The following is a 24,462-nucleotide window of genomic DNA, read 5'->3' on the forward strand; positions in this document are numbered from 1 at the left end:
ATCATTAAGTTTCACTCCAGTGACATTATGAATAAGTATAAAAACAGAAAATGTTGGAAATACTCAGTAGGTCAGGCAACCTCTGTGGGGAAAGAAATAAAGTTAACGTTTCAGGTCAATGACCTTTCATCAGATCTGGAAAACTGAGTATTTCCAGCATTTTTTCTTTTTATTTCAGATTTCCAGCATCCGCAGTATTTTGTTTTTATGGATAAGAATGGTGGCTTTTGAGAAGTGCTTCTCAGTCACTGGAGATGTCACTGGAATGAAATTTCATGATGTCATATCTAAGGGGAATTTTACACAAAATGTCTGTTCCCAGGTTGCCTCAAACTAGCAGAATTGCATTAAACATGATTGGGGAGCTGAAAGATACCAACAAGTGTTTAGGATTTTGTCCCTTTGAGCACCACTCCCCTACAGAATCACCCGTTATAGGGTTGATTTCCCAAGGTGTCTCGTCCATGACCATGCAATCAGGTGCTGTCCATGAATTTCCACCCATTAACTTTAGTGGACAGAAAATTAAGGGCACTCCACTGCGATTTCCTGCTTTGGCGGCTTGTGTACGTGGCTTATGCTAACAGCACAAACTTGGAAAATCAAGTCCTGTATCTTAACACACAGCAGCCATTTCTGTATAGACTCCAACACCTTGTTTGGCTATTCTCATTATTTCTCAGCATTCAAAAAAGTATGTTCTTGCTGATGGAAATCAAGCATTAGGTTAAAAATGGTTCTTTAGTTTATATATGCATGTTACAATGGGACTTTGTACAATACCTGCTTATTTTTCATTTAAAATTTTAAGTTTCAGATTTAGAGGTGGATCACGTTTGCACTCAAACCAAAAATGCAATTTGTAATTACATTTATATAGCGCCTTTAATGTAGAAAAACTCCCAAAGGCGCTTCACAGGAGCGTTATCAAACACTGAGGCGCATAAAAGGATATTAAGACAAGTGAGGTAGGTTTTAAGGAGCGTCTGAAAGGTGGAGTGAGAAGCAGAGAGGCAGAGAGGTTTAGGGAGGGAATTCCAGTGCTTAGGGCCCAGGCAGCTCAAGGCACGGCCGCCAATGGTGGAGCGATTAAAATCCCAACTATAATATATTTTTAACTTATTGTATCTTCAATCCTAATTAAATAAACACCTGCTCTGATAATCCACAGGTATTGGAAATGGTGTGTCAGTTCTGGGCCCTGCCATTGGATTCATTTTAGGTGGTCAGCTGCTCGACATTTATATTGATGTCAATGAAATTTCCAAGTAAGTTGTTTTTCATTCTTTTAGATTCTTCTGTGCTATGCTTCCTCAGTCTAATTGCTGATATTCATGTAGAGACTGAGAAATGCTGAATAAGAGAAATCAGCAGCCAAGACATTCCCTGTAATATCCCTATAGTTATACGCATAAAAGCCCCAGACTCAGCTTTTTTGAAGTAAATAACAGAAATTAGTTGATCTCCTGTGATACTGCTCAGTGAAAAAAAATCTCTCTCTCACTGTAACTATCTCTCTCCTTGTTTCCCACTCTTAAATCATTTGTCTCCCTCTTATTGTCTTTCTGTTTCTCTTCCATTTTATCCCCCTCCCTTTTCTCTGGGCTAGAATTTCCATCCATTTGGGCATGAATAATCAGAAAATCTATCTTTCTTTCTTTATGCCTTTCACAAACACATTTCCTGTTTCATCACTGTATCTCTCTGTTTGTCTCTGACTTTTTCTCACTGTTTCTATCGACTTGGCTGGATGTGCCTTTGTCGTGTCCAAAGCCAGTGCCTAGATCGATGCCGAGTGGTCTGTCCGGTTTTATGCTTATTATTTTTTGTCACTGCTACCAATACTGTCAAGGACAGATGCATCTGCGACAGCTAGATTTGTGAGGATGAGGTCACGTAGGTTTTTCCCTCGTGTCGGTTCTCTAACCACCTGTCGCAGTCCCTGACTAGCAGTTATGTCCTTCAGGACTCGGCCAGCTCGGTCAGTAGTGGTGCTACCGAGCCACTCTTGGTGATGGACATTGAAGTCCCCCACCCAGCGTACATTCTGTGCCCTTGCTACTCTCAGTGCTTCTTCCAAGTGGTGTTCAACATGGAGAAGTACTGATTCATCAGCTGAGGGAGGGCGGTTGGTGGTAATCAGCCAGAGGTTTCCTTGCCCATGCTTGACCTGAAGCCATGAGACTTCATGGGGTCCGGAATCAATGTTGAGGACTCCCAGAACCACTCCTTCCCGACTGTACACCACTGTGCCGCCACCCCTGGTGGGTCTGTCCTACTGGTGGGACAGGACATACCCAGTGATGGTGATGGAGGAGTTTGGGACATTTGTGTCACTCCACGTGATATCAAGAAACAGCTGAACACACTAACAAAGGTTATGTGTCCCGACAACATCCCGGCTGTCTTGCTGAAGACTTGTGCTCAAGTACTAGCCGTGCCTCTAGCCAAGCTGTTCCAGTACAGTTGCAACACTGGCATCTACCTGACAATGTGGAAAACTGCCCAGGTATGTCTTGTCAACAAAAAGCAGGACAATTTCAATCCGGCTAATTACCGCCCCATCAGCCTACTCTTAATCATCAGCAAACATAGAAACATAGAAGATAGGAGCAGGAGTAGGCCATTCAGCCCCTCGAGCCTGCTCCGCCATTCAATGAGATCATGGCTGATCATCTAAATTCAGTACCATGTCCCTGCCCTCTCCCCATATCCCTTGATCCCTTTAGCCTTAAGAAATATATCCAACTCCTTCTTGAATATATTTAATGAATTGGCCTCCACTGCCTTCTGTGGTAGAGAATTCCACAGGTTCACCACTCTCTGGGTGAAGAAATTCCTCCTCATCTCTGTCCTAAATGGCTTACCCCTTATCCTTAGACTGTGACCCCTGGTTCTGGACTCCCTGGCCATCGGGAACATCCTTCCTGCATCCAGTCTGTCTAGTCATGTTAGAATTTTATAAGTTTCAATGAGATCCCCTCTCATTCTTCTAAACTCCAGCGAGTACAAGCCCAATCGACCCAATCTCTCCTCATACGTCATTCCTGCCATCCCAGGTATCAGTCTGGTAAATCTTCGCTGCACTCCCTCCATGGCAAGAACATCCTTCCTCAAATAAGGCAACCAAAACTGTACACAATACTCAAGGTGTGGTCTCACCAAGGCCCTGTACAACTGCAGCAAGACATCCTTGTTCCTGTACTCGAACCCTCTCGCTACGAAGGCCAACATACCATTTGCCTTCTTAACCGCCTGCTGCACCTGCATGCTTACCTTCAGCGACTGGTGCACAAGGACACCCAGGTCTCGTTGCACTTCACCTTCTCCCAATCTATTGCCGTTCAAATAATAATCTGCCTTCCTGTTTTTGCCACTAAAGTGGATAACCTCGCATTTATCCACATTATACTGCATCTGCCATGCTTCTGCCCAATCACCCAACCTGTCCAAATCATCCTGGAGTTTCTCGGCATCCTCGTCACAGCACACACGCCCACCCAGCTTTGTGTTGCAGAGGCTGGGAAAGGGGAAAGGGGAGGAAAGAACAAAAGTGAAGGAAGGTGTTGTCGACCGTGCTAACAAGCAGCCCTACTCATCAATAACCTGCTCACTGATGCTCAGTTTGCTTTCCGCCAGGACCACTCGGCTCCAGACCATTACAGCCTTGATCCAAACATGGATAAAAGAGCTGAATTGCAGAGGTGAGGTGAGAGTGACTGCCCTTGACATCAGGCAGCATTTGACTGAGTATGGCATCAAGGGCAATTAGGATTGGGCAATAAATGCTGATCGTGCCAGCAACGCCCACATCCCATGAATGAATACAAAGAAAATTGATGTTCTTTTGATGATGCAAACCTTCGTTTTTCTAAAATATAAACAGAAAATGCTGGAAATACTCAGCTGGTCAGGCAGCATCTGTGGAGAGTTAACGTTTCAGGTCGATGACCTTTCGTCAGAACTGGAAAAAGTTAGAGATATAACGGGTTTTCAGTAAGTGCAGAGGCTGGGAAAGGAAAAAGGGGAGGAAAGAACAAAAGGGAAGGTCTGTGATAGAGTGGCGAGCAGGAGAGATTAAATGAAAAAAGGGATGATGGTGCAAGGCAAGAGGAGATGGTAATGGGACAAGTAAAGAAACAAAAGATGGGTCTAGGTGAGGTGTAAATGGGAGTAGCAGAATCATCAACGGCTGCCGTCAGAAAAAATGGGGATAGAGGTTATGATCTGAAATTGTTGAACTCAGTGTTGAGTCCGGACTCAATGTTGTTTTTCTAACAATAACTTTAGTAATCTATTGTCCAAATTATACCTAACATTGACAGTAATCCCAGTGCACACTGCTGAAATGAAGTATTGACCACAGTCATTAAGTAAAGCACTAAAATCCCTCAGCAGGGCAAGAGAAAGCTAATGTAACCAGAATTGTTTAAAAATGGCTGATACTGAAAATTACAGTTTGGGTTTTGTGTGGTTCTAAGATGTAAATTTATGATACTGTAAAGAAGTTCTGATGTTAAGAGATTCTATTTACCTTTTAGAATTGATTTGATGCCAAATGACCCGCGATGGCTTGGTGCCTGGTGGATTGGGTTTCTTTTGTGCTGGATACTGGCTTGGTGTCTGATTCTACCTCTGTCTTGCTTCCCAAAACATCTACCAGGTAAATCACATGACCAATTTGATTCCGATATGAAAAAGACTTGTGGATTTCAAGATAAACACAATTGAAACCAATTGTAAAGTACTGCCCTCCTAATATCTAGAGCCATAATATGAGGTACGTTTAGATAGGTAATTGAAATAGCATAAAAGAACATTTATGGAATAAATGATCTGAAACCTGAGTGATTTTGCATTTAAAACTATATTACTCTCTTATATTTGTGTGTGTGCATGTACAGTTTTATAAAATTAGATGTACTTCATCCAACTGAAATGACAGGAAATATGAAAACTGAAATAATGGAGTTTGCTAAACTACTTGTAATTGTAGGTTTAAAATTAATTTCTGCGTAGTATCTTTGGTAATTTTTTTATGTTTGAAAATTTTATTAACTAAATAAAATGCTCAACGTATTATGCGTTTTATGATCAGGCTTAAAATTGTCAATAGATGTTTAATATGATTGTGACCTGTTACATGTCACTTTGTCTCAGAAGGAGCTGAATAAAGTGACATGTAATAGGCCATATGTCATCAGTCTGCTACATCTTGATGTTTCTTAGGAACATAGGACGGCACAAGACTAGAAAAGATCATGGCCGTGAAATGCAGCACCTTAGCGCCGGCTGATGAGGTTGGTTTTGGAGAAAAAAATGGCGGCCACCTAGCTTCCACCCACTTCCGACACAGAACGTGGTGGCTGCCATTTTGAGCAGGTCAGCAGTGCTGCCATTGCTTGTGCTCTTTGGAAAAATGGTAATTAGACAGATCGGGATGCTCAGTAGGCCAGAATTGGAGGAGTGCTCGGAGGGTTGTGGGGCTGGAGGAGGTTACAGAGATAAGGAGGGATGAGGCCATGGAGGGATTTGAAAACAAGGATGAGAATTTTAAAATTGAGGCGTTGCTTAACCAGGAGCCAATGTAGGTCCACGAGCACAGGGATTATGGGTGAACGGGACTTGGCGCGAGTTAGGACACGGGCAGCAGATTTTTGGATAACCTCAAGTTTATGGAGGATAGAACATAGGAGGCTGGCCAGGAGTGAATTGGAATAGTCAAGTCTAGAGGCAACAAAGGCATGGATGAGGGTCTCGGCAGCAGATGAGCTGAGGCAGGGCAGAGTTGAGTGATGTTCTGGAAGTGGAAATGGGCGGTCTTAGTGATGCGCAGATATGTAGTCGGAAGCCCATCTTGGGGTCAAATATGATACCAAGATTGCGAGCAAGTTGAGATTGCATGACAGCAGTCTCAGCTTCCACTGCAGCACTCAGACTTTTGGTGCAAGCTGCTTGTGCTGCAATGGAAGCTGAAACATCGGTCATCAGACGCTGCATCATGGTTGGTTCCACAGGTGTGCTGATAGAGGTGACCAACCACCCATTCCATGTTGGAAAGGATGGGCTCCAAGCTCTGTGCAAAGCCCTGTGCTAAGTTGGTGCTGGACTCCTCCATGCTCCTTGCCATTGAGCGCAGGCTTTCTGGCAGGGTTCCCAGTGCACCAAGCATTTGGATGTGTACGAAGTCCTCACCTGAGTTCTCTGCAGTACAACTCGTATGCAATCTTGCCCTCCGGCGAGCTGGCACCTGCGCTATTCTTGCCTCCCCACCCCCGTCCTGGCTCTTGCGCACTTGTGCCCGGTGTCTCACACATGAGTATCCCTCCTCTATCTGACCCTTTAAAATACACGCAGTGTCAGTGTCTGAGCTAGTGACTGCGACTGTGAGATCGAGTGACGGTGTCTCTTCATCTTCACTTTCTTCTTGCTTTCCCTTCGCTGTCTGGGCAGGTTCCAGTTCTTGAGCATCTGAAATGAAAAAGGGACAATGGTTGGTTTATGGTGAGGGGAATGGAGAAGGTAAGAAGTGCATGCTTATACCCTCTGCTGCTTCTCAGTCAGAAGAGATTGAGGGATGAGGGAGAAGTGGAATGAGAGAAGGAGGATTAGGTTTCCGGATACTGTACTTTGATCCTCAGTCGTTTCAGCCCCGCTGGTGGTCATGGTCTCAGCGATGCCCCTTCCCATAATGGCCAGCACTGTCTCCTCCATGGGGGTTAAAACATGCAGGTGTGCTTGTCCTGTTCCAGTTCTTTGCTGCTGCCTGCTATTATGCACCACCTTCTCCTACGAGAAATAGGGAAGTGTGTCAGTGCATGTTGTCCAATATGTTTGGGTAATGTGGCTGTCATGGTTGAATAGCTGCCAGTTATGAGATGTGGCGGACATGTTGAATAATTACTTTGCGTCAGTATTTACAGTAGAGGAAGAGGATAGCATGCCAGACATTCCAAGGAAACTGAATCAGGGACACGAACTCAATAAAATTAATGTAAGTAAAATAACAGCAATGAGGAAAATAATGCCACTAAAAAGTGACAAATTCCCAGGACCAGATGGTTTCCATCCCAGAGTTTTAATGGAAGTAGGTGCGCACATTGCAGATGCCCTAACTAGAATCTTCCAAAGTTCTCTCGATTCAGGAACTGTTCCTTTAGATTGGAAAATTGCGCATGTCACTCCGATATTTAAAAATGGTGAGAGAGGGAAACTAGGGAATTATAGATCAGTTAGCCTAACATCTGTTGTCGGGAAATTGCTAGAGTCTATAATTAAGGATAGGGTGACTGAACACCTTGAAAATTTTCACCTGATCAGAGAGAGCCAGCATGGGTTTGTGACATGCCTGACAAGCCTGATTTAATTTTTTGAGAAGGTAACTAAAGTAGTGGACAGAGGAATGTCTATTGAAGTTAATTAGATGGACTTCCAGAAGGCATTTGATAAAGTCCCACATATAGACTGTTAACTAAGGCAGAAGCCCACGGAATTGAGGGCAAATTATTGACCTGGTTAGGAAATTGGCAGAGTGGCAGGAGACAGGCAGTAGGGATAATGGGTAGGTACTCAAACTGGCAGGAGGTGACTAGTGGGGTCCTGCAGGGATCTGTGTTGGGACCTCAACTATTCACAGTATTTATTAACGACTTGGGTGATGGCATAGAGAGTCACATATCCAAATTTGCAGATGACACAAAGATAGATGGCATTGTAGGCAGTGTAGATGGAAGCATAAAATTACAAAGGGATCGTGACAGATTAAGTGAATGGGCAAAACTGTGGCAAATGGATTTCAATGTAGTTATCCACTTTGGACCTAAAAAAGATAGAACTGGGTACTTTCTAAATGGTGAAAGGCTAAAAACAGTGGAGGTCCAAAGGGACTTGGGGGTCCAGGTACATAGGCCTAGAAATTCAGTTGCGTTCGCCAGCCGTTAGCGCCATAAGAGGAGTAGATCTCGAGCGCTAGGCACTTAGCGCCCGGGCGCAGACCGATCTGCGCCTACGCCCAACTTCAGTTGACATTTAGCGCCGGCGCAAAGTGTTTGCGCGCGCTCAGCTGCGCGCGCAGCTTATGACGTCATTTCGTCGTGCAACGCCGTTTGTGCGCCCCAAACCGGAACTTCAGTGGCGCCCGCCCAATGTGGGCGTGGCGCTGTTAAGAACTGTGAAGTGGAACGCAGCAGAGGCCCTGCGGGCCTCGGGGAGCGCTAATTAAAGGGCACTTAGACTGAACTATAAAGGCCAGCCATTTTGCTGCAATGACTTTAGTGCTACGGATTTCTGGACAGAGACCAAGGAAGAGACCTTACTGATTTGGGCCAACATAGGAGAGGTATTTTTGGCTTCTGGCCAGAGCTTGGAAATTTGACTCATTGTGATTTCACTGTTTGCAAGTATATTATGGGGGTTGCATGGGGTTCCAACCCTCAGTTCCAGCATTATGTGCGAAGGGCTCGCAGACGCTGTGTGAGAGGGGCAGCCATGCCTAGACGCAGAGGGGCCATCAGGCGTCGGCAACGTAGGCCTTACCCACTCAGGGAATACCGCCAGCAGGTGTCCTATCTCACCATGACTGCCGCGCATTGTGTTAAGAGGCTGCGCTTCAGAAGGGAGGTGGTTGCAGAGATCTGCCAGCTGCTTCACAGAGATCTGCGTCCACAGCTGATGTGCAGGACGTCTCTGTCGGTGGAAGTGAAGGTCACGGTGGCTCTGAACTTTTATGCAAGCGGCTCCTTCCAAGCCGCTGATGGGGACATAGCGAACATCTCCCAGTTCGCCGTGCATCGCTGCATCCGGCAGGTCACCGATGCCCTTTTCGCAAGGAGACACCAATTCATCTCCTTCCCCATGACCCTAGAGAGGCAGGAGCAGCGTGCAGTCGGATTTGCGAGGATCGCCAACTTCCCCATGGTGCAGGGCGCCATTGACTGCACGCATGTGGCTATGCGGGCACCTATCGACAATGCCGAGGATTACCGCAACCGGAAGGGCTACCATTCCCTCAATGTACAGCTGGTGTGTGACCACAGGCAGCGCATCCTAGCTGTCAATGCCCGCTTTCCAGGCAGCAGCCGCAATGCATTTATCCTGCGCCAGACTACTGTGGCTGACATGTTCCAGGCACAGCCTCCCCCAAGAGGATGGCTTATCGGGGACAAAGGCTACCCTTTGTGTACATGGCTCATGACCCCGCTCCGCGCGCCCAGGACCCCTGCTGAGGAGGCATACAACGAAAGCCATCAAGCCACAAGGAACATCATAGAGCAAACGATTGGCGTCCTCAAGCAACGGTTCCGCTACCTGGATCGTTCCGGCGGATCTCTACAGTATTCGCCGGATAGAGTCTCCCAGTTCGTCGTCGTTTGCTGCATGCTGCACAACCTGGCTATCCGCAGGACTCAGGCACTGCCACCTCACGTTGGACCACCACCTCAGGAGGACGAGCAGGAGGACCATGAGGAGGAGGAGGAGGAGGAGTACCAGCCCAGGAGGGAGCCACAAGGTCCAAGGGCCGTCCGTCGGCGGCTTATTGAACGACACTTCTAGGCCCCCTGTCAGGGAATGGCTTGTGGCAATGAAGGCACATGAATGCAGCCGCTCCGCAAGCCCTCAGCCGGTTAACGCAACAACCACTTGAAACATCACACATGGACAAGCTGAATAAATAAAAAGCTTTATTGAACAAACTCAGGGCCCTTCCCACATGAAACCCAAAAACAGACAAGACCCCCAAAAAACAGTCAAAAACATATCTCACTCCCAGAACCTGGGGAGGAATAACAAAACTTGTCCATCCAAATGGCCTTCATCCTCGGCCTTACCAAGACAACCCCCCCCATACAGAACACAAACACCCCCATATAAAAAAACATTTGGCAACACACTCTACTTTGTGTGCCGAGAGGGCGAGTCCTTGTCCAGGCTTTTCCGGCCCCTGGCCGACCTGCTGCTCCGCCTCAACCTGGGCCCTGTGGGTGTTGCAAGGCTGGGGGAAGGCTCCTGAGGGGCACAATGCGTGACGGCAGATGCCCTTGGGGGTCGGCCTAGACGAGCTCCGGCCCTGGAGGGGTCGGCTGCTGACTGCTGCAGCTGTGGCTGGGCAGCATCAGTCTCTCCAGCAGCTCGTCGCAGCTTTGCTGGGGGAGTGGCAGTGGCGGCTGCAGCAATGGGGGCAAGCTGGCTGATGCCAGGCGCTCGCTGGTCGCCAGAGACACTGGCAGTCAGCCGGGCTGGCACTGCAGCAAGCGCAGCAATCTGGTGAAGGCCAGACCGCTGTGCTGCAGCAGCGCGGCGGGTGCCCTGGCGATGCGTGCATGACACAGCGAGTGTGGCAGCAGTGAGTGCCCGTACTGCCCTGGTCTGTGCCCGCATCAGACCAGCCAGTGACTGCACGGCACCACTCGTCAACTCTCCACTCGCTGCCTGTGCTGCCCTGAATTCAGACCGACACGCGTCCTGTGATGCCCTGAATTCTGCCCGACTCGCGTCCTGTGATGCCCTGAATTCTGCCCGACTCGCGTCCTGTGATGCCCCGAATTGTTCGAGACCCCTGGCCTGTGCTGCCGCGAGTTGTTCGAAACCCCTGGCCTGTGAGGCCCCGAAATCGGCCACACTATGAGCCAGGGACTCAATGGCCTCAGGCAACCGTGCCACAACCCCCATGAACTCGGTGTGGCGACGATCCGAGTCCGCGGACATTTGATCAAGGAGGCGCACCTCCTGGGCGAGGACCGTCTCCGGACTGGAGGCCGGACTCTCCCTCTGGGGAGAAGGCCGCCGAGCTGCCCGACCCTTCCCGCGTGGCTGGACGCCACTGGGCCCAGCAACTGCACTCCCCTGCAACACTTCCCCCCTCTGGGGAGAAGGCCGCCGAGCTGTCCGACCCTTCCCGCGTGGCAGGATGCCACTGGGCACAGGAGCTACACTCCCCTGCAACACTTCCCCCCCTCTGGGGAGAAGGCAGCCGTGCTGCCCGACCCTTCCCGCGTGGCTGGACGCCACTGGGCACAGGAGCTACACCCCCCTGCAACACTTCCCCCTGGCTCTCCTCCAGGCAAGACGTGTCCCCTCCATTGCCATCCCCGGCGCGGATGAGGGTTCCCCCGATGTGCCGCCTTCCTCTTGCTCCTCGTCATCCTCCTCTTCCGAGGGACTGACACTCGCAGCTTCAGGGACCTCCTCCTCACCAGCTGAAAGCAGGAAGGCACAAGAGTAGCTTTAGAGTGAGGACAGGGCGTCAGCGAGGGAGGCATGAGTGGTGGCATTATGCGCATTGGTCGGACAGTGACAAAGGATGTAGATCTGAAGCTCAAGGGGAATGAGAGAGGTCCAAACGGTCATGTCCTTACCATTGGGGCCCAGCACAGGGTCGGCATCTCCAATTGCAACGGGGCCAATCACCCGGGCACCCATGAGTCGACCCACGCGCTCCTCCAGGTCACTGAGCTCCTGGAACTGGGCACGGCCTCCCCCGGTGACAGTCCGGCTCTTCAGATTCTCGGCCAGCTTGGCCTGCAAGAGAAAGGACGGCTTCTAAGTACAGTGTGGTGCCCTGTTGTTGTGTGCACTGCCTCCCATGGTCGAATAGCTTGGCCAGTGTGGTGCCCTTTTGTTGTGTGCACTGCCTCCCATGGTCGAATAGCTTGGCCAGTGTGTAAAGTGCAGAAAGTGCTATTGATGTTCATGCCAGTGCCATAGCTGCTGGAGGAGGGCTGGCCATTAGGCCTTTGAGGTCCCTTTGCCCATAATGTGAGGTGCACATGCAAGGATGAGGAGGACACTGGAAAGGGTACTCACCCTGACCAACCGAGTGAGGTCGTTAAACTTTTTCCGGCATTGGTCACCAGTCCTGGGGACATCGCTGTTGGCTGTGACCCTCTGGCCGATTTCCCTCCAGGCTCTCCTGTACAGCCTCTTGGGAGCCTTCTTGCCACTGTCCGGGAACAAGATATCTCTTCTCTTCTCCAAAGCCCTAACCAGCACCTTCAAATCATGGGCAGAGAAGTGCTGCGCTCGCTCACGGGCCCTCTGCATCCTTGCTGGCGCTATTTCTCTCCAGCAGCAGTGTTTAGGCCTAGCTGGAGGGCTGCAGTATCCAGGGCGTGGCAGCAGACCAAGTCGACCCTTCCCCCTTTAAGAGCTGGCCGGCGCCAGGGTGTCTGCTGTCAATCAAAACATGACCGCACCTGCGCTGCGCCCGGCCTCGGCGGTATCAGTCTGCACCGCCGGCTTAGCGCCTAAAGATAGGAGTGCAACGCCAGTTTTAGCGCTCGAGCAAACTCCTTGGCCAAAGCTACTGAATATCGGCGAAGTGGCCTCCACTTTCTGGCGGGCGCAAACTTTAGCGCCCGCCCGACTTTACCGCCCCAAAAGTGGCTATACTGAATTTCTAGGCCATAGATTATTAAAATGTCATGAATAGGTACAGAAAATAATCAAAAAGGCTAATGGGATGCTGGCTTTTATATCTAGAGGACAAGAATACAAGGGGATAGAAGTTATGCTGCAGCTATACAAAGCCCTGGTTAGACCACACCTGGAGTACTGAGAACAGTTCGAATTTGACATGCTGCCTGCATCGCAGTCAACGGGCACGGGTTAATTGCACATCCCAATCCCTGCGCCCCTTTTGGCGTCTTATCCAATTTAACCCCCCACTATCTTAATGTGTATTCAGCTTTCATTGTCTAAGCTTGACCCCATGTCCTAGATCCTCTGTTGATATTAAGCATCTGTGATCAGTTTATCTATTCCTTTTAACATCTTAAATAGCTTAATACGATTATCCCTAAATATTTTTGAGGCTGTGCTGATGGGGCTAGTACAAGACTCATTATACATGCTAATGTTATTTAAGTTTGACCCTCATTGGATCTTGCTATTAATGGTGAGGAATCTTTCCCCTAATGTTAATAATTAATGACCTCGTTGGAGGTATTGTAACCAAAAAGCCTAAGGCTATATGAGAAAATAGAATGCTCTTAGGAGCTGGATTTTGTTCAGAGACTTGGGGCTCGAATTTCATCGGGTCGTTGAGGCGGGATTGGAGGCGTGTGGGGGGTTAAAATCGCGAAATCGGGGGGCACGAACCCATCCTGCCCCCAACCCACCTCCATGCTGTTTCACAGGAGGCGGGTACCCGACCTGTGCTGGGAGCCGCCTCCCCGAGGCGGGAAGGGGATTAGTGCCAATTAACTGCCTGTTAACAGGTAGTTAACAGGCAGTTTTTGGCCTAATCCCTATTTTTATCCCTGAAGTGTGGGCTTCCCGACGGCTCCAAACCATGCCAAGTTAGCGAGGCGGGCCGTCGGGCTGAAGGACTTGGAGGGTTCGAGATGTCCGGTGTTCAGGTGAGTGATGGGTGCATGAGTGCAGAGGTAAGTGTGTTTGGTATGTTTAAATAAGTTTACAGCCTTCACCTTTACAGCCTTCCTTCCTTCAGGTCTTGGGAATTCCTCATCTCACCGGCACAGAAAGCAGAATGGCCGCAAGCTGTCAAAATCTGCAGCATTCTGCTTTCTGTTCTGGAGAGATCTCTAAATCAGCCTGAGAGGAAGGAATTAACTTAGAGTACAGATTGTCAGTGTTTGACAGCTTCAAAGAGCTGTCAAATGCTGATATCTCATCTGTCAAAAGCTCTTGACAGATGATATGTCAATCTGTGATATTTCCTGTTGCCGGGTGTCCCTTAATTGGCCTGCTCAGCCCGCTGGGCGGGCTCAACAAGGTTAATCAAGTGAAAATCGAGTGGGTTGGCCACAACTCGATTGAGGCAGGACGACAACCCCAAAAGTTGTAGTCCCGCCTCCAACACGCCTCCATTGATAAAATCCAGCCTTTGCAGTCACTTAGCAACTTAACAAATGAATGGTGCACTATACCACAATTAAGAATTTAGAAAAGACATGAAGAAATTCTAAGCACAATATTAATCAGCTAAGCTTTGATAGAAAAACATTATTCTGTGGTATAGCAGCAATAAATACATTGGGATCGGTAAGTAAATTAAGGACATGTCTCCCTTGTGTCTCAGTGACCAGAATTGGACATAGCACGCAAGGTGCAGTTTGACCAGAGCACTGTACAGTTTCATTTTGACTTCCTCATACATGTTCTACAGTTTTGGCTACATAGTTCAACATTCTGTTGGCCTTGATGATTGCTGTGCTGCATTGATTGGACATGTTGAGCGTCGAGTATGCTAAAACTCTTTCGATCTCTTTCAACTTCATCCTTAGCCATTCTCCATTTATCTATAATTTGCAGGCTATTGTGTTTAAAACAAACTGATTTATTTGACACAAATACAGCATGTTAAAATCCATTTCAGTTATAGGGCTTATTAACATCAGCATAAACAAACCCCAACTGCCATAATTAACATGCATTAGTTCTGGATGTGAACAATAAAAACAATAGAAGCAGAATATGGGTGAACAGCCTTTTTCCAGTGTGACTTTGCTGGTGTTTCAGCAGGTTGGATGACTGAGTGAATTGTTTCCCCACAAGCAGCAGTGTGAACATGCTAGTATGTTCTCTTCCCAGTGTGAACATGCTAGTATGTGACCAGTTCAACCATGTAAATCTTTTCCCATAGTGAAAGCACCATAAAATATTTTTTAAAAGGATGAGTACACCAAATTGTAGCTGGTGTTTTCTGCACAAGATGCCTGATTATAAATTCTTAAGGATAAACCCTGAAGCTTCTAGACAGCTTTGCAAGGTTTACCAATATTGGGTTAGACAGTATGTAGCAGCATGTTAGCATTTGGGGGACAAGGCAAAAAAGTCAAAAGAAACTTGTATTCTTCATTTAATTTTTGTTACGCATGAGCTGCTAACCTCAAAGCTTAATATAGCCAGCAAGGCAGAGGGAATCAGACTCTAGAGTTTGGCTTGACCACTGTTATTAGACTGGCCATCAGGATGCATGGCTATGATGAGACTGAACAAGTCATATCAAAGTTTCTTTTCCAGAGGATGTCATACTTTCCTGAGATGGGCACCTATTAACAGACTAATAAAAGTCATCCTGACTGCAACAGATGGACTCAAGTGAAAAAGGCCCTGAAAATCCCAGCCAGATCTCCGTCATTCTGGGATTTTCTGCCTAAAGTGGCGTCTTCCTGTGCCTGAAGTTCCCCCTTTTCTGGCTCAGTAGGGATCCAGCGTAGTACTGGAGTCTAGAATGCCCAATGAGATGTGATGTATTGGCCTCCAGATGGGTGGAAAGGCCCCATCAGGGGATGTGGGGGGTGGGGGAGGCCAGGCAAGCAGTATCTTCAGCATTGTTAAGAGTACTTATAAGTATGCTTCCTGTTGATGTGGTGTATAAACTTTTTCATGTATTAGGTTTTTATGACTGGGAACTAAACCAGGGTTTTCATGTAGGGGGTCACAAAGCTCCTCGGTGTCACATGTCTTAATCACATGCATAGTAATGAAAGTGGGCTGCAGTGACTTGTCCTTTAATTTCCCACTTTCCTCCTGAGTACCGACCTCTTTCAGGTGGGAGGCTACTTTTAATATGCTAATTAAAGTCTTATACCATTTGTAAGATCTTGATGCAATTTAAAGTTTCCCTGATCCGTTGGTTGTGGAATCGCTTTGCTTTGTCTGCAGCGTGCTGCTTCAGCTGTTTAACATGCAAGTTGCCCTGTGTTGTGGTTTCCCCAGGTTGGCATCTCATTTTCAGGAACACCTGCTGCTGCGCCCAGTATGCTCTTCTACACTTCTCTTTTAACCATGGTTGGTCATCTGGCTTGATGGTGATGGAGGAGTGAGGGATATGCTGGTCCATGAGGTTACAGATTGTGGTGGTATACAATTTTTCTGCTGCTGATGGCCCACAGCACTTCACGGAGGCCCAGTTTTGAGCTGCTAGATCAGTTCTTAATCTATTCTACTTAGCACAAATGGTCAAGCCACATGACACAATGGAGAGTATCCTAGTGAGAAGACAGAATGGTCTACACAAGGACTGTGCGATGGCCATTCCTACCAATGCTGTCATGGACAAACAAATCTGCAACAGTAATACAATAGCAAAATACTGCGGATGCTGGAAATCTGAAATAACAACAGAAAATGCTGGAAATACTCAGCAGGCCAGGCAGCATCCGTGGAGAGAGAAACAGAGTTAACATTTCAGGTCTAGGACCCTTCATCAGTAGACTGGTGAAGACAAGGTCAAGCAGTTTAGTCCTCTGTGTTGGTTCTCTCCACCTGCCGCAAGCCTAGTATGATCACGACAAAGATAACATAGCTGATCTTAATCTTTCCACGATTAAACATTCAGAACACTAAACGGTCTCTAAGTAAATACATTGCATTTGAATAAATCATTAGTTTCCCATTCAGACTACATAGCTGTTACTCTATATACTGATTTGATTGATGGCTTTTTGAAAATAATGCAATGACAAGCACTATACAGCCTCAGTAGCACCAAGCATGACTATAGAAATGATACTTCAGCTATCCGGTACAATTTTTTCTTTCTTTACAGGTACAGAAAAAATACAGCTTCAAAAGATTTCTCAGGCCCATAGTTATAAAAGTACAGACGGTTTCACACAGGATCATTTTGGAGAGAGTTTTAAGGATTTCTTTGCGGTACTGTTGGTAAGATTCCTAAACAAATTATTATTTTAAAGAGATGTCACCTAGTACGATGTTTTGTTAGATAGCTTTCCATGTTTATACACACAGCAACATGCAAAAGCATGTCAGGGAACTATTTTGACATCACAGGGGCAATTTTCATCTTTAGGTGTAAAACAGTTCTATTCTAGTTTGCACTTCTTTAAGATCCAAGCCCTGATTTTAACCTAATCCGCCTGGTGGGAATGGGGCAGGTTCTGGTCGGATGCCTGGTTTACATGCCATTCGATTTTACTCGCCATTGACTTCAATTGAGATGTGCTACCGCTGAAGACAAATTTTAGCCCCATGTAATATACAGCCAGGTCAAGCCAACATTTAGAGAGCTGAGGCTAAGCACAAACGACATTGCCTGTCGCCAGGAAGAGGTCTGCAAAAAAGGGCCAAACCCGAGGAGAAAAGCTAAAAGAGAGGAAAGGAGTGAGGGCCGGAAGAATTAGTCAAAGAAAGGATGAGGGATCACATCATATGGAGTGTAACACAGAAAGCCCAATGTCACTCTACTGGATCTGAACAATGTAGGGAAGCCAAACTGAGAACATTGGCCTAGAAATTCAGTGGGCCTTGCGCCCACTTAGCGCCTAAAGAGGTCTTTTGCGCCGGCGGGGTGGTAGCGCGGAAATTGAGTGCAGCGGTATTGGCGGCGGTAGCCGTTAGCGCTGCGCCGGGACCGATGACGTCATCGGTGTGCGCGGTGGCCCGTAACGCCCCGAAACCGCGCCGATCCCCATATTTATTTGCGCCCGCCTCCTCCGAAGCGGGCGCAAACAGCGAACAGAAAACGGGGCCGTCCTGCTGCCATAGTGGGGCGCTTTAAAGCTGAAGGTGCGGCCGGCCGCTTTTTCGGCGGCCGCCTGCCCGCACCTCCTTCCCCGGCCTCCTCCACCCTCCCCCGCGGCATTGCCGGCTGGTTTCCGTGGAGCCCGGCACTTCTCCGTTGTGCCGGGCTCTTTTGCCGGCACTCGCGATCGGGGCTCCGGCCGTTGCAGGCACCTCCCCCTTAAGAGAAGGAGGAGGCCTGCAGTACCGCAGCCTGCCGCACCGCATCGGGTGGCGCTGCGGCAACTAGCGCGCCGATATTCAGTTGCAGCACCCCAAACGGAGGCGGGCACACCCTGGTATAGCGCCCGCTTCCGAATTGGGGCGCAGAAGACGAATATACGGCGTGCGCTAATGCCTCCCCGCCCAGCGCTAACTTTTGGGTGCGAGCGTGCTGCCCGCGCCCAAGTGAATTTCTAGGCCATTGTGTCTTAGCATTTTTATTTTAACACAGATTATGGGACCTGAAGGAACTTCCCTCGAGATGATCTCAAAGCACACCTTGTGATTTCACACTCCGCGAGTCCTGCCAGTGTTCTTAGCTTTCACACCAAATGTGTGAGATCTTCATTATTTCTGCAAGAGAGAAGTAATTGTGGGCCCTCTGCTTTCTGTACTTTAGGCGGAAATGCCACGCAGTGCTAATGCTGCCCATGTAAATTGGACATTGCAGGCCAGAAGCAATGTCACCTGTCGGAAAAAAAAAAAATTCTTAAAGGGGTACTGCCCTCTCATTTTTTTCTTAGTGTATAGCAAGCTATGAAGCTTTTATTTAGTGCACATCTCTCATTAGATTTGATAGAACAGGACCAGAAGAAGACCAAAGAAAGCATGCCATGGACTGCAATTACACCAGAGATGGACTGCTCATCTCCTAGAGACTATGGCCTGGATTTTGTGAATGGAGACGTGCTGGAGGCGGGACTGCTGCTTGTCGGGTCTAAATCCCACCTCCATCAGCCTCTGGCCAACCAGCGGGATTTCCCCTTGATTGACCTTGTTAAGCCCGCCCTGCGGGCTCAGCAGGCCAATTAGGAGGAAGTCACTGACAGAGCATGTCAACGTCTGATGTGTCATCTGTCAAGATTTCTTGAAAGAAGAAATGTCAGCGTTAGACAGCTCTGTGAAGCTGTCAAACACTGACTTTCTGTGTAGTTTGACGAGCCCTTGTGTTCAGGACTCATCAAAACTTTCTAGTTTGTAAAAATCAGATGACTGTTGGTTCGGAGGATCCAACAGCCAGTCTGTGAAATCTACAACGAAGATGTCGGGACTCCGGAAACACTGCAGCTGAAGGCTGTAGGCAGAAACAAAGGTAAGTGAACATTTTATAACACTTTACACTCACCTCAAATACTTACCACTCCACACTTGCACCCATCACTCACCTCTACATTGCACTTTCAGACCCCTCCGACCCCCGCAGACCTCCTACTCGACTCCTCCACCCCGGCGGGGTTCTCCGAGGTCGGGAAGCCTGCACTTGAAAAGGTAAAATGGGACTAATCTTTTTTTCTGCCTGTTAACTACCTGTTAACAAGCAGTTTAAAGGATTTAATCCCTTTCCCACCTCGAGGAGACGGGACCCGGGGCAGGACGACTTCCTGCCTCCTGGCAAAAGGGCACGGAGGCGGGATAGGGGCGGGTTTGCCATCCGCCCCCACTTTCTGCAACTTTACCGGCAGTCCCGCCTCCATACCCGCCTCCTCGGGGCTGGCAAAATCCATCCCTATATCTACAGGCCCAGTTAAAGTTGCCTGGAAATGACAGAAGAGGCAGTTAGAGAGCTGTGTCATATGTTGCAAAGAGACCTACAGCCACAGAGACAGCATTACAAATAGCATGCAAGATCACTATCTCCCTTATGCTTCTGGTTTCTCCCAGTCTACGCCGAGAGCATCTGCCATGTCATTCATTTTTTAATAGAGATGCATCATTATTCAGCAGAGCAAATGCTTTTCCTACTGCAAAGCGACAGCAGCATGACGGGGCAATGCAGTTTCATAAAATACAGGAGTAACATTGATGGCATCCACGTGGCCCTCTGGGGCCGTCTGAGCAATGTCATGGCCAGCATGAACAGAAAGGCTTCACTCCATCAATGTGCCAGGACGCATTAATGACTAACCCATTACAAATAACTGGCTCTCTAATGTACTGGTGCATTATCCACTGCTCCCTCTATCCTCCCCGCAACAGGTTGTGGGTTCAAACCCCACGCTGGAGACGTAAGCATTTAATCTAGGCTGGCGCTTCAGTGCAGTACTGAGTGAGTGCTGCAATGTCAGATGTGACGTGTTTTGGAGGAGATTACTGCGTGGTGCTTGATTGTATGCCTACATGAGAGCGAGTAAGTAGCGGGAGAACACATAACAAATAAAGGATGGGATTAGCCTTCAGCCTAGGGGAGGTTTCCTGCTTCACCTTCTACCACTACATCTATGGTTTTGTTCAGCACGACCTCCTTAAATGCTGTCAGAGTCCTGAATTTTTGGGATCTCCTCCTAGTTACATTTGTTCCTTTCTGTTATGAACCAACTTGTTCCTGAAGAAAAGAAATAGTGTTGTTTTTTTTTGACATTTCAGGAGCATAGCGATTCCCTAGTGATGAACCTGCAACCCAGGGAGAGTAAATGAATATGCAGCATGCAACTAGGTTGTGTTAGAAGGTTTATTGGTGTGAAGCTCTTTGAAGATGTCAGTGTAATGAGAGCTCCAGCTGTAAGTTGCAGCTTAAATATATATCCTGATGTAGTATGGCCATACATGGTAAACAGTCAAAGAGCTGTAAGGTTATTTGCTATACATAGTGCAGCATTAAATGGATTATAGGTTGACAGGCAACATTTTGTGGCATACATATTTGAACCATCTACCTGCTTTATGGGTACTTTCATCAGGTCTGCCATCTTCTTATGCTGTACAGCTTCAAGTAGCTGCAAACAAGTATATTTTGCTCTTCTGGAAGAGGATTCAATAAAAATTGAAAAAAGTGTGAATAGTTTGTGATGTAAGAAAACTACTAGGCACTTGGTCTAAGCGTTAAGCAAAGCTTTAATCAACTGTTTTACAACATGGAGGTCTAGTTGTGTCCTTCACTAGTTCCTGTTAAGAATGTCCTGCACAAGCTGGGCCCGTGCCCGAGTATTTATACTCTCCCTGGATAGTGCCACCCACAGGCCGCTCAGTATTATTTCATAAGTCTTTCTTTCATGAATGACTGATTCATGTCAGTTTACACATAGGCACTTGACATTTTTATTTACTTTTAATCACTTAAAGATCTCACAGAGCAACTACTTTGGCTGTTAAGCTCAGGAGACAGCAAAGCATTACCATTTGTAGTAAGAAGCTAGTAAATCCTGACAAAATACCGTGGATTCTAACACGAAATGAAATGATGTCTGAATGTCATTTGTCATCCCTGGCTTTTGTAAAGCAATGTTTCAGCCTGTGTATTCCTATTTTTGGCGTCCGAGATAATTTGATACCCAATGTCTATTTTGTCTGCCTCCTCCACCATCTGTGATTACCTCCTGCCTGCTTGCCTTTTAAATTTACAGGCCAACGGAGCCGGATGTGGTGGGATTGCTACAAATTTAATCCTAATTAGCTTGACTTTCATTTGCTTCATTTTCCACAGTAGCATTATTTCCTTTCTTTGTCTTAATGGGACCGGATTGTCAAAGTGAAGTGTCTTGTCAGGAGGCTGAGGAGCAGGACATGAAATTGGGTTCACGTGATTGATTGACACAGTTTGTAAGATTGGCAAAGCAGGAAGACACTTTTTCCCCTTGCTGTATCACTTCAACTGAAAACAAGAAAAAATGAAGGGTCATATTAAGTGACCGAATAATAAATATTACTCTATAGCCAAAAAGAAAATATGATGAACTGACAAAATATTAAAATCTTATTTACGTTAAACTTCCCCGATGGCTTAGTGGTAAGTGCACTGCCGGGTGTAGTACTGAAGGATGCAAGTTGGGATGGTCCGAGTTTCAATTCCTTGTGTATGCTGAGTTAGATGATTCATATGAGGTAGCAGAAGAGGCATTCCAAATGGACACAGTAGCCCTGTGTGCAAGAGGGGGAAAAATCAGCCAGCGTTCCTGCTCCTGCTCACTATGCAATGGCCTCTGCTGGAAAGTGCAGATGATTGGGTGTCCAGTGAGGATAGGACCAGGCTCAGCTGTCAAACAGCCTGCTAGCACTCACTGTCAAGGTTCACATGCGTGTGAGCTGCTGAAAAGGCTGCCAGTCTTTTGGAATCATAGCTTGGTGAGAGTTCTCACCTTCAAGAAAGGAGTGGAAAGAAGAAACTGGGTGAATAGTGGGGAGAAAATATTCTACATACTGCATAAGTAGAATATACGTCAGGACAGGCAGTGTATGGAGGAAAAACACCCTTTGTGCTCAGCACTACTCATCGGCATCTGTTAGTAATGCCACTATGTCTCCTGGATGAATTCTGTATTTATAGAGTTTACACCAGTTTCCTTCAAAGGGACATCATGGAGCAGTCAACAAATTATCCATTACACAATCGATAGGCCTCTTAATTAAACTTCATTTGAAAAAATTAGGGGGGAGAAATTCGGTTGGTTTGCGCCTCCCGTTAGCGCCTTAAGAGGGCGCTAATGGGGCGCAAAGCAACTAGCGCCCGGGCGCGGCGATGTCTGTGCCGCTCACAAAATGAACTAGACATTTTGCGGCGGTGCTAAACACTACCGCCATGATCTCCTGCACCAGCAGATCGTGACGTGACGTCAGTCGAGAGTGCAACGCCCCGGTAGTGCCTCGGACCGGATATTGAGTGGCGCCCCTGTCTTACCGCCTGCCGCTAGCAACGACAGGTTGAGGGGAGCGTTTTGCAGTCGGGAAGGGACTGGGGGAGCGCTATTTAAAGGCGACCGCTTCCTGCCTTTTTCAGTCGGCGAAATCTTTGCACCACGCATTCTGAGAGAGAGAGACTGCAAGAGATATTGTTGAGGAGTTTTGGGTACTGAGCAGCACTTTGCAGGTTCTTTCTGATTTGATCTTCCTTGCATCGATTTAGAAGAGAATATGGGGGCTGCACTCTGAGCTCTTTCCCCTGGGCCTCTCTATTGTTCTTTACAACAGATTTGATGTACGGGTCTCTCCAGGCCAAGATTCAAGGTTGCAATGAGCAGGGTGTGGATGGAGAGCCAGATTGACCCCCCCCCCCTTTAAGAACTGGCCGGCGCCAGTGTGTCTGTGTTCCATTGCTGACTGATATCACATGAGCTTCGCCAGCGCTCTGAGGTAGCGCCTCGCTCCTCGGTCTTTGTGCCTTAAGACAGGTGTGTAGCGTCTGATTTAGTGCTCCAATCACCTCCAGGGGCGATAAAAGCCAAGTTTGCAGCCGGAGGCGATAATTGCGCCCCAAATGGGGCGATACTGAATTTCTCCCCCTAATAGTTTTAGATTTCAACTTCAAAAATAAAAAGTGACATTCGAAAGCAGTTCTACTGATTGGCATTTTTATGCCTAGCCTTTTACATGCATATTGGTTCGATGAAAAACTTAAATTTCACAGTCCCCTACTTTTTCTCTCTTTGCCTATTCTATTAAAAATGATAGACTTTAGGATGGAAATTGCTGTCAGCATTAAGCCTAATAGCTGCAGTACAGATCAGTAACTTAGAAAGTGCTATTTTTGTCTAATTTTCCTCTGATTCTTAAATACCAAAAATTGCTCTGGACTGAAAGTTAATTCTGAATGCTACAACGGTGAACAAGTGTGTTATAGTAATTGGCCTACAAATTGGATATAGCCAAGAAATGGGCAGTGTTCAGTCTTAAATGAGGTTAAGCTGCACCACCTGAAAATGGTCTAGGTAGCACACAAAATTCATGCTCACTCTTCATTAACATGATTGTAGTCGTGATTTCAGCGCTGAAACTGATGCTCATGGGCTTTACACTGAACAGGTGGACAATATCGGGGCCAGTCTAATTCAAAGTCATGATTGCCACAGACTTTTTCCACCACTTAAAGGGGAGGTGCATTAATGCTGCAGCACCTCATTGTCAGGGTGGTTGGGTGTTCAGTTGCCCCAACAGCCAAGTAAAGAAGCTTCAGGACAAGGAACAGACAGTTACCAGTCGTCATGGCAGAACCTGGACAGAGGGAGAGAGCCTGTAGGTTCTCCGATGAAGCTCTTCAGGCATTGGTATTCACAGCGGAGAGGAGGCAGGTGGTCCTCAGACTGGCAGGAGGCCCTCAGAACACACATGTGGCGTGAGATCGAGGACCACGTCACGTCCAGCACTGAGGTCCCCAGGACTCACACCCAGTGCAGGAAGAAGTTTAACAACCTCACACGGGTGGTCAAGGTGAGTGAAGGCTTCAACAAATGCCATATCCCACCATCTGCACCACAAGCTTCACACACTGCTCAATGCACCAAACCCCCAGCACTCAAAGCAACAATCTCTACCTATCAACACTCACACCCATATCTCACACCTTGCACACAATTGCAGCTTTTCAACGATGGCAAGCACATCACCCAAACACATTGCATTAAACTCATTCACACACTTCTCTTTCTCTTTCAGTCGCACATAATCGGAGGGAGCAGGTGTAAACAGGTGGGGGCCAAGCAGCCTTTCAACAGCTAAGCCAGCTCGAGGAGAGAGTATGGGAGATCATTGGGCGCCACGTGGCAGAGGCCGTGGCCATCGATGAGGTTGAACCTCTTGGGGACAACAACGGTATGTTCATTCCTAATCCTTCTTGCATCCCACTTCTCACATCCCACTTCCATCTCAGCTCACAATCTATTTTCACTTTCAAGCTACTCATGCTGTATTTCTGGCTTTCCCTCACCCTCACTATAACCCGACTCTTGTGCCTTTTCTGCTTTCAGATAATCAACGAGCAGCCTGTCCCCGAGGGCACCGCTGGGAGCGAGGGGGGTGAAGATGAGGAGGAAGAAGACACTGCAT

General features: G+C 47.5%; 1 protein-coding gene across 1 annotated transcript in view; it reads left to right on the forward strand.

Moving 5' to 3' along the window:
• The window catches only part of LOC147124487 (solute carrier organic anion transporter family member 4C1-like), a 173,458-nt gene that overhangs the window by 87,270 nt on the left and 61,726 nt on the right, over positions 1-24,462 (forward strand). Inside the window, exons 4-6 of the mRNA XM_085987777.1 lie at positions 1,172-1,268; positions 4,542-4,663; positions 16,514-16,629. Of these exons, the coding sequence (XP_085843903.1) occupies positions 1,172-1,268; positions 4,542-4,663; positions 16,514-16,629 (335 nt within the window). The remainder of the gene's footprint in view (positions 1-1,171; positions 1,269-4,541; positions 4,664-16,513; positions 16,630-24,462) is intronic.

Source organism: Somniosus microcephalus, chromosome 1, assembly GCF_052327205.1.
Source record: "Somniosus microcephalus isolate GS21.2 chromosome 1, FLI_Smic_1.0, whole genome shotgun sequence".
Taxonomy (NCBI): domain Eukaryota; kingdom Metazoa; phylum Chordata; class Chondrichthyes; order Squaliformes; family Somniosidae; genus Somniosus; species Somniosus microcephalus.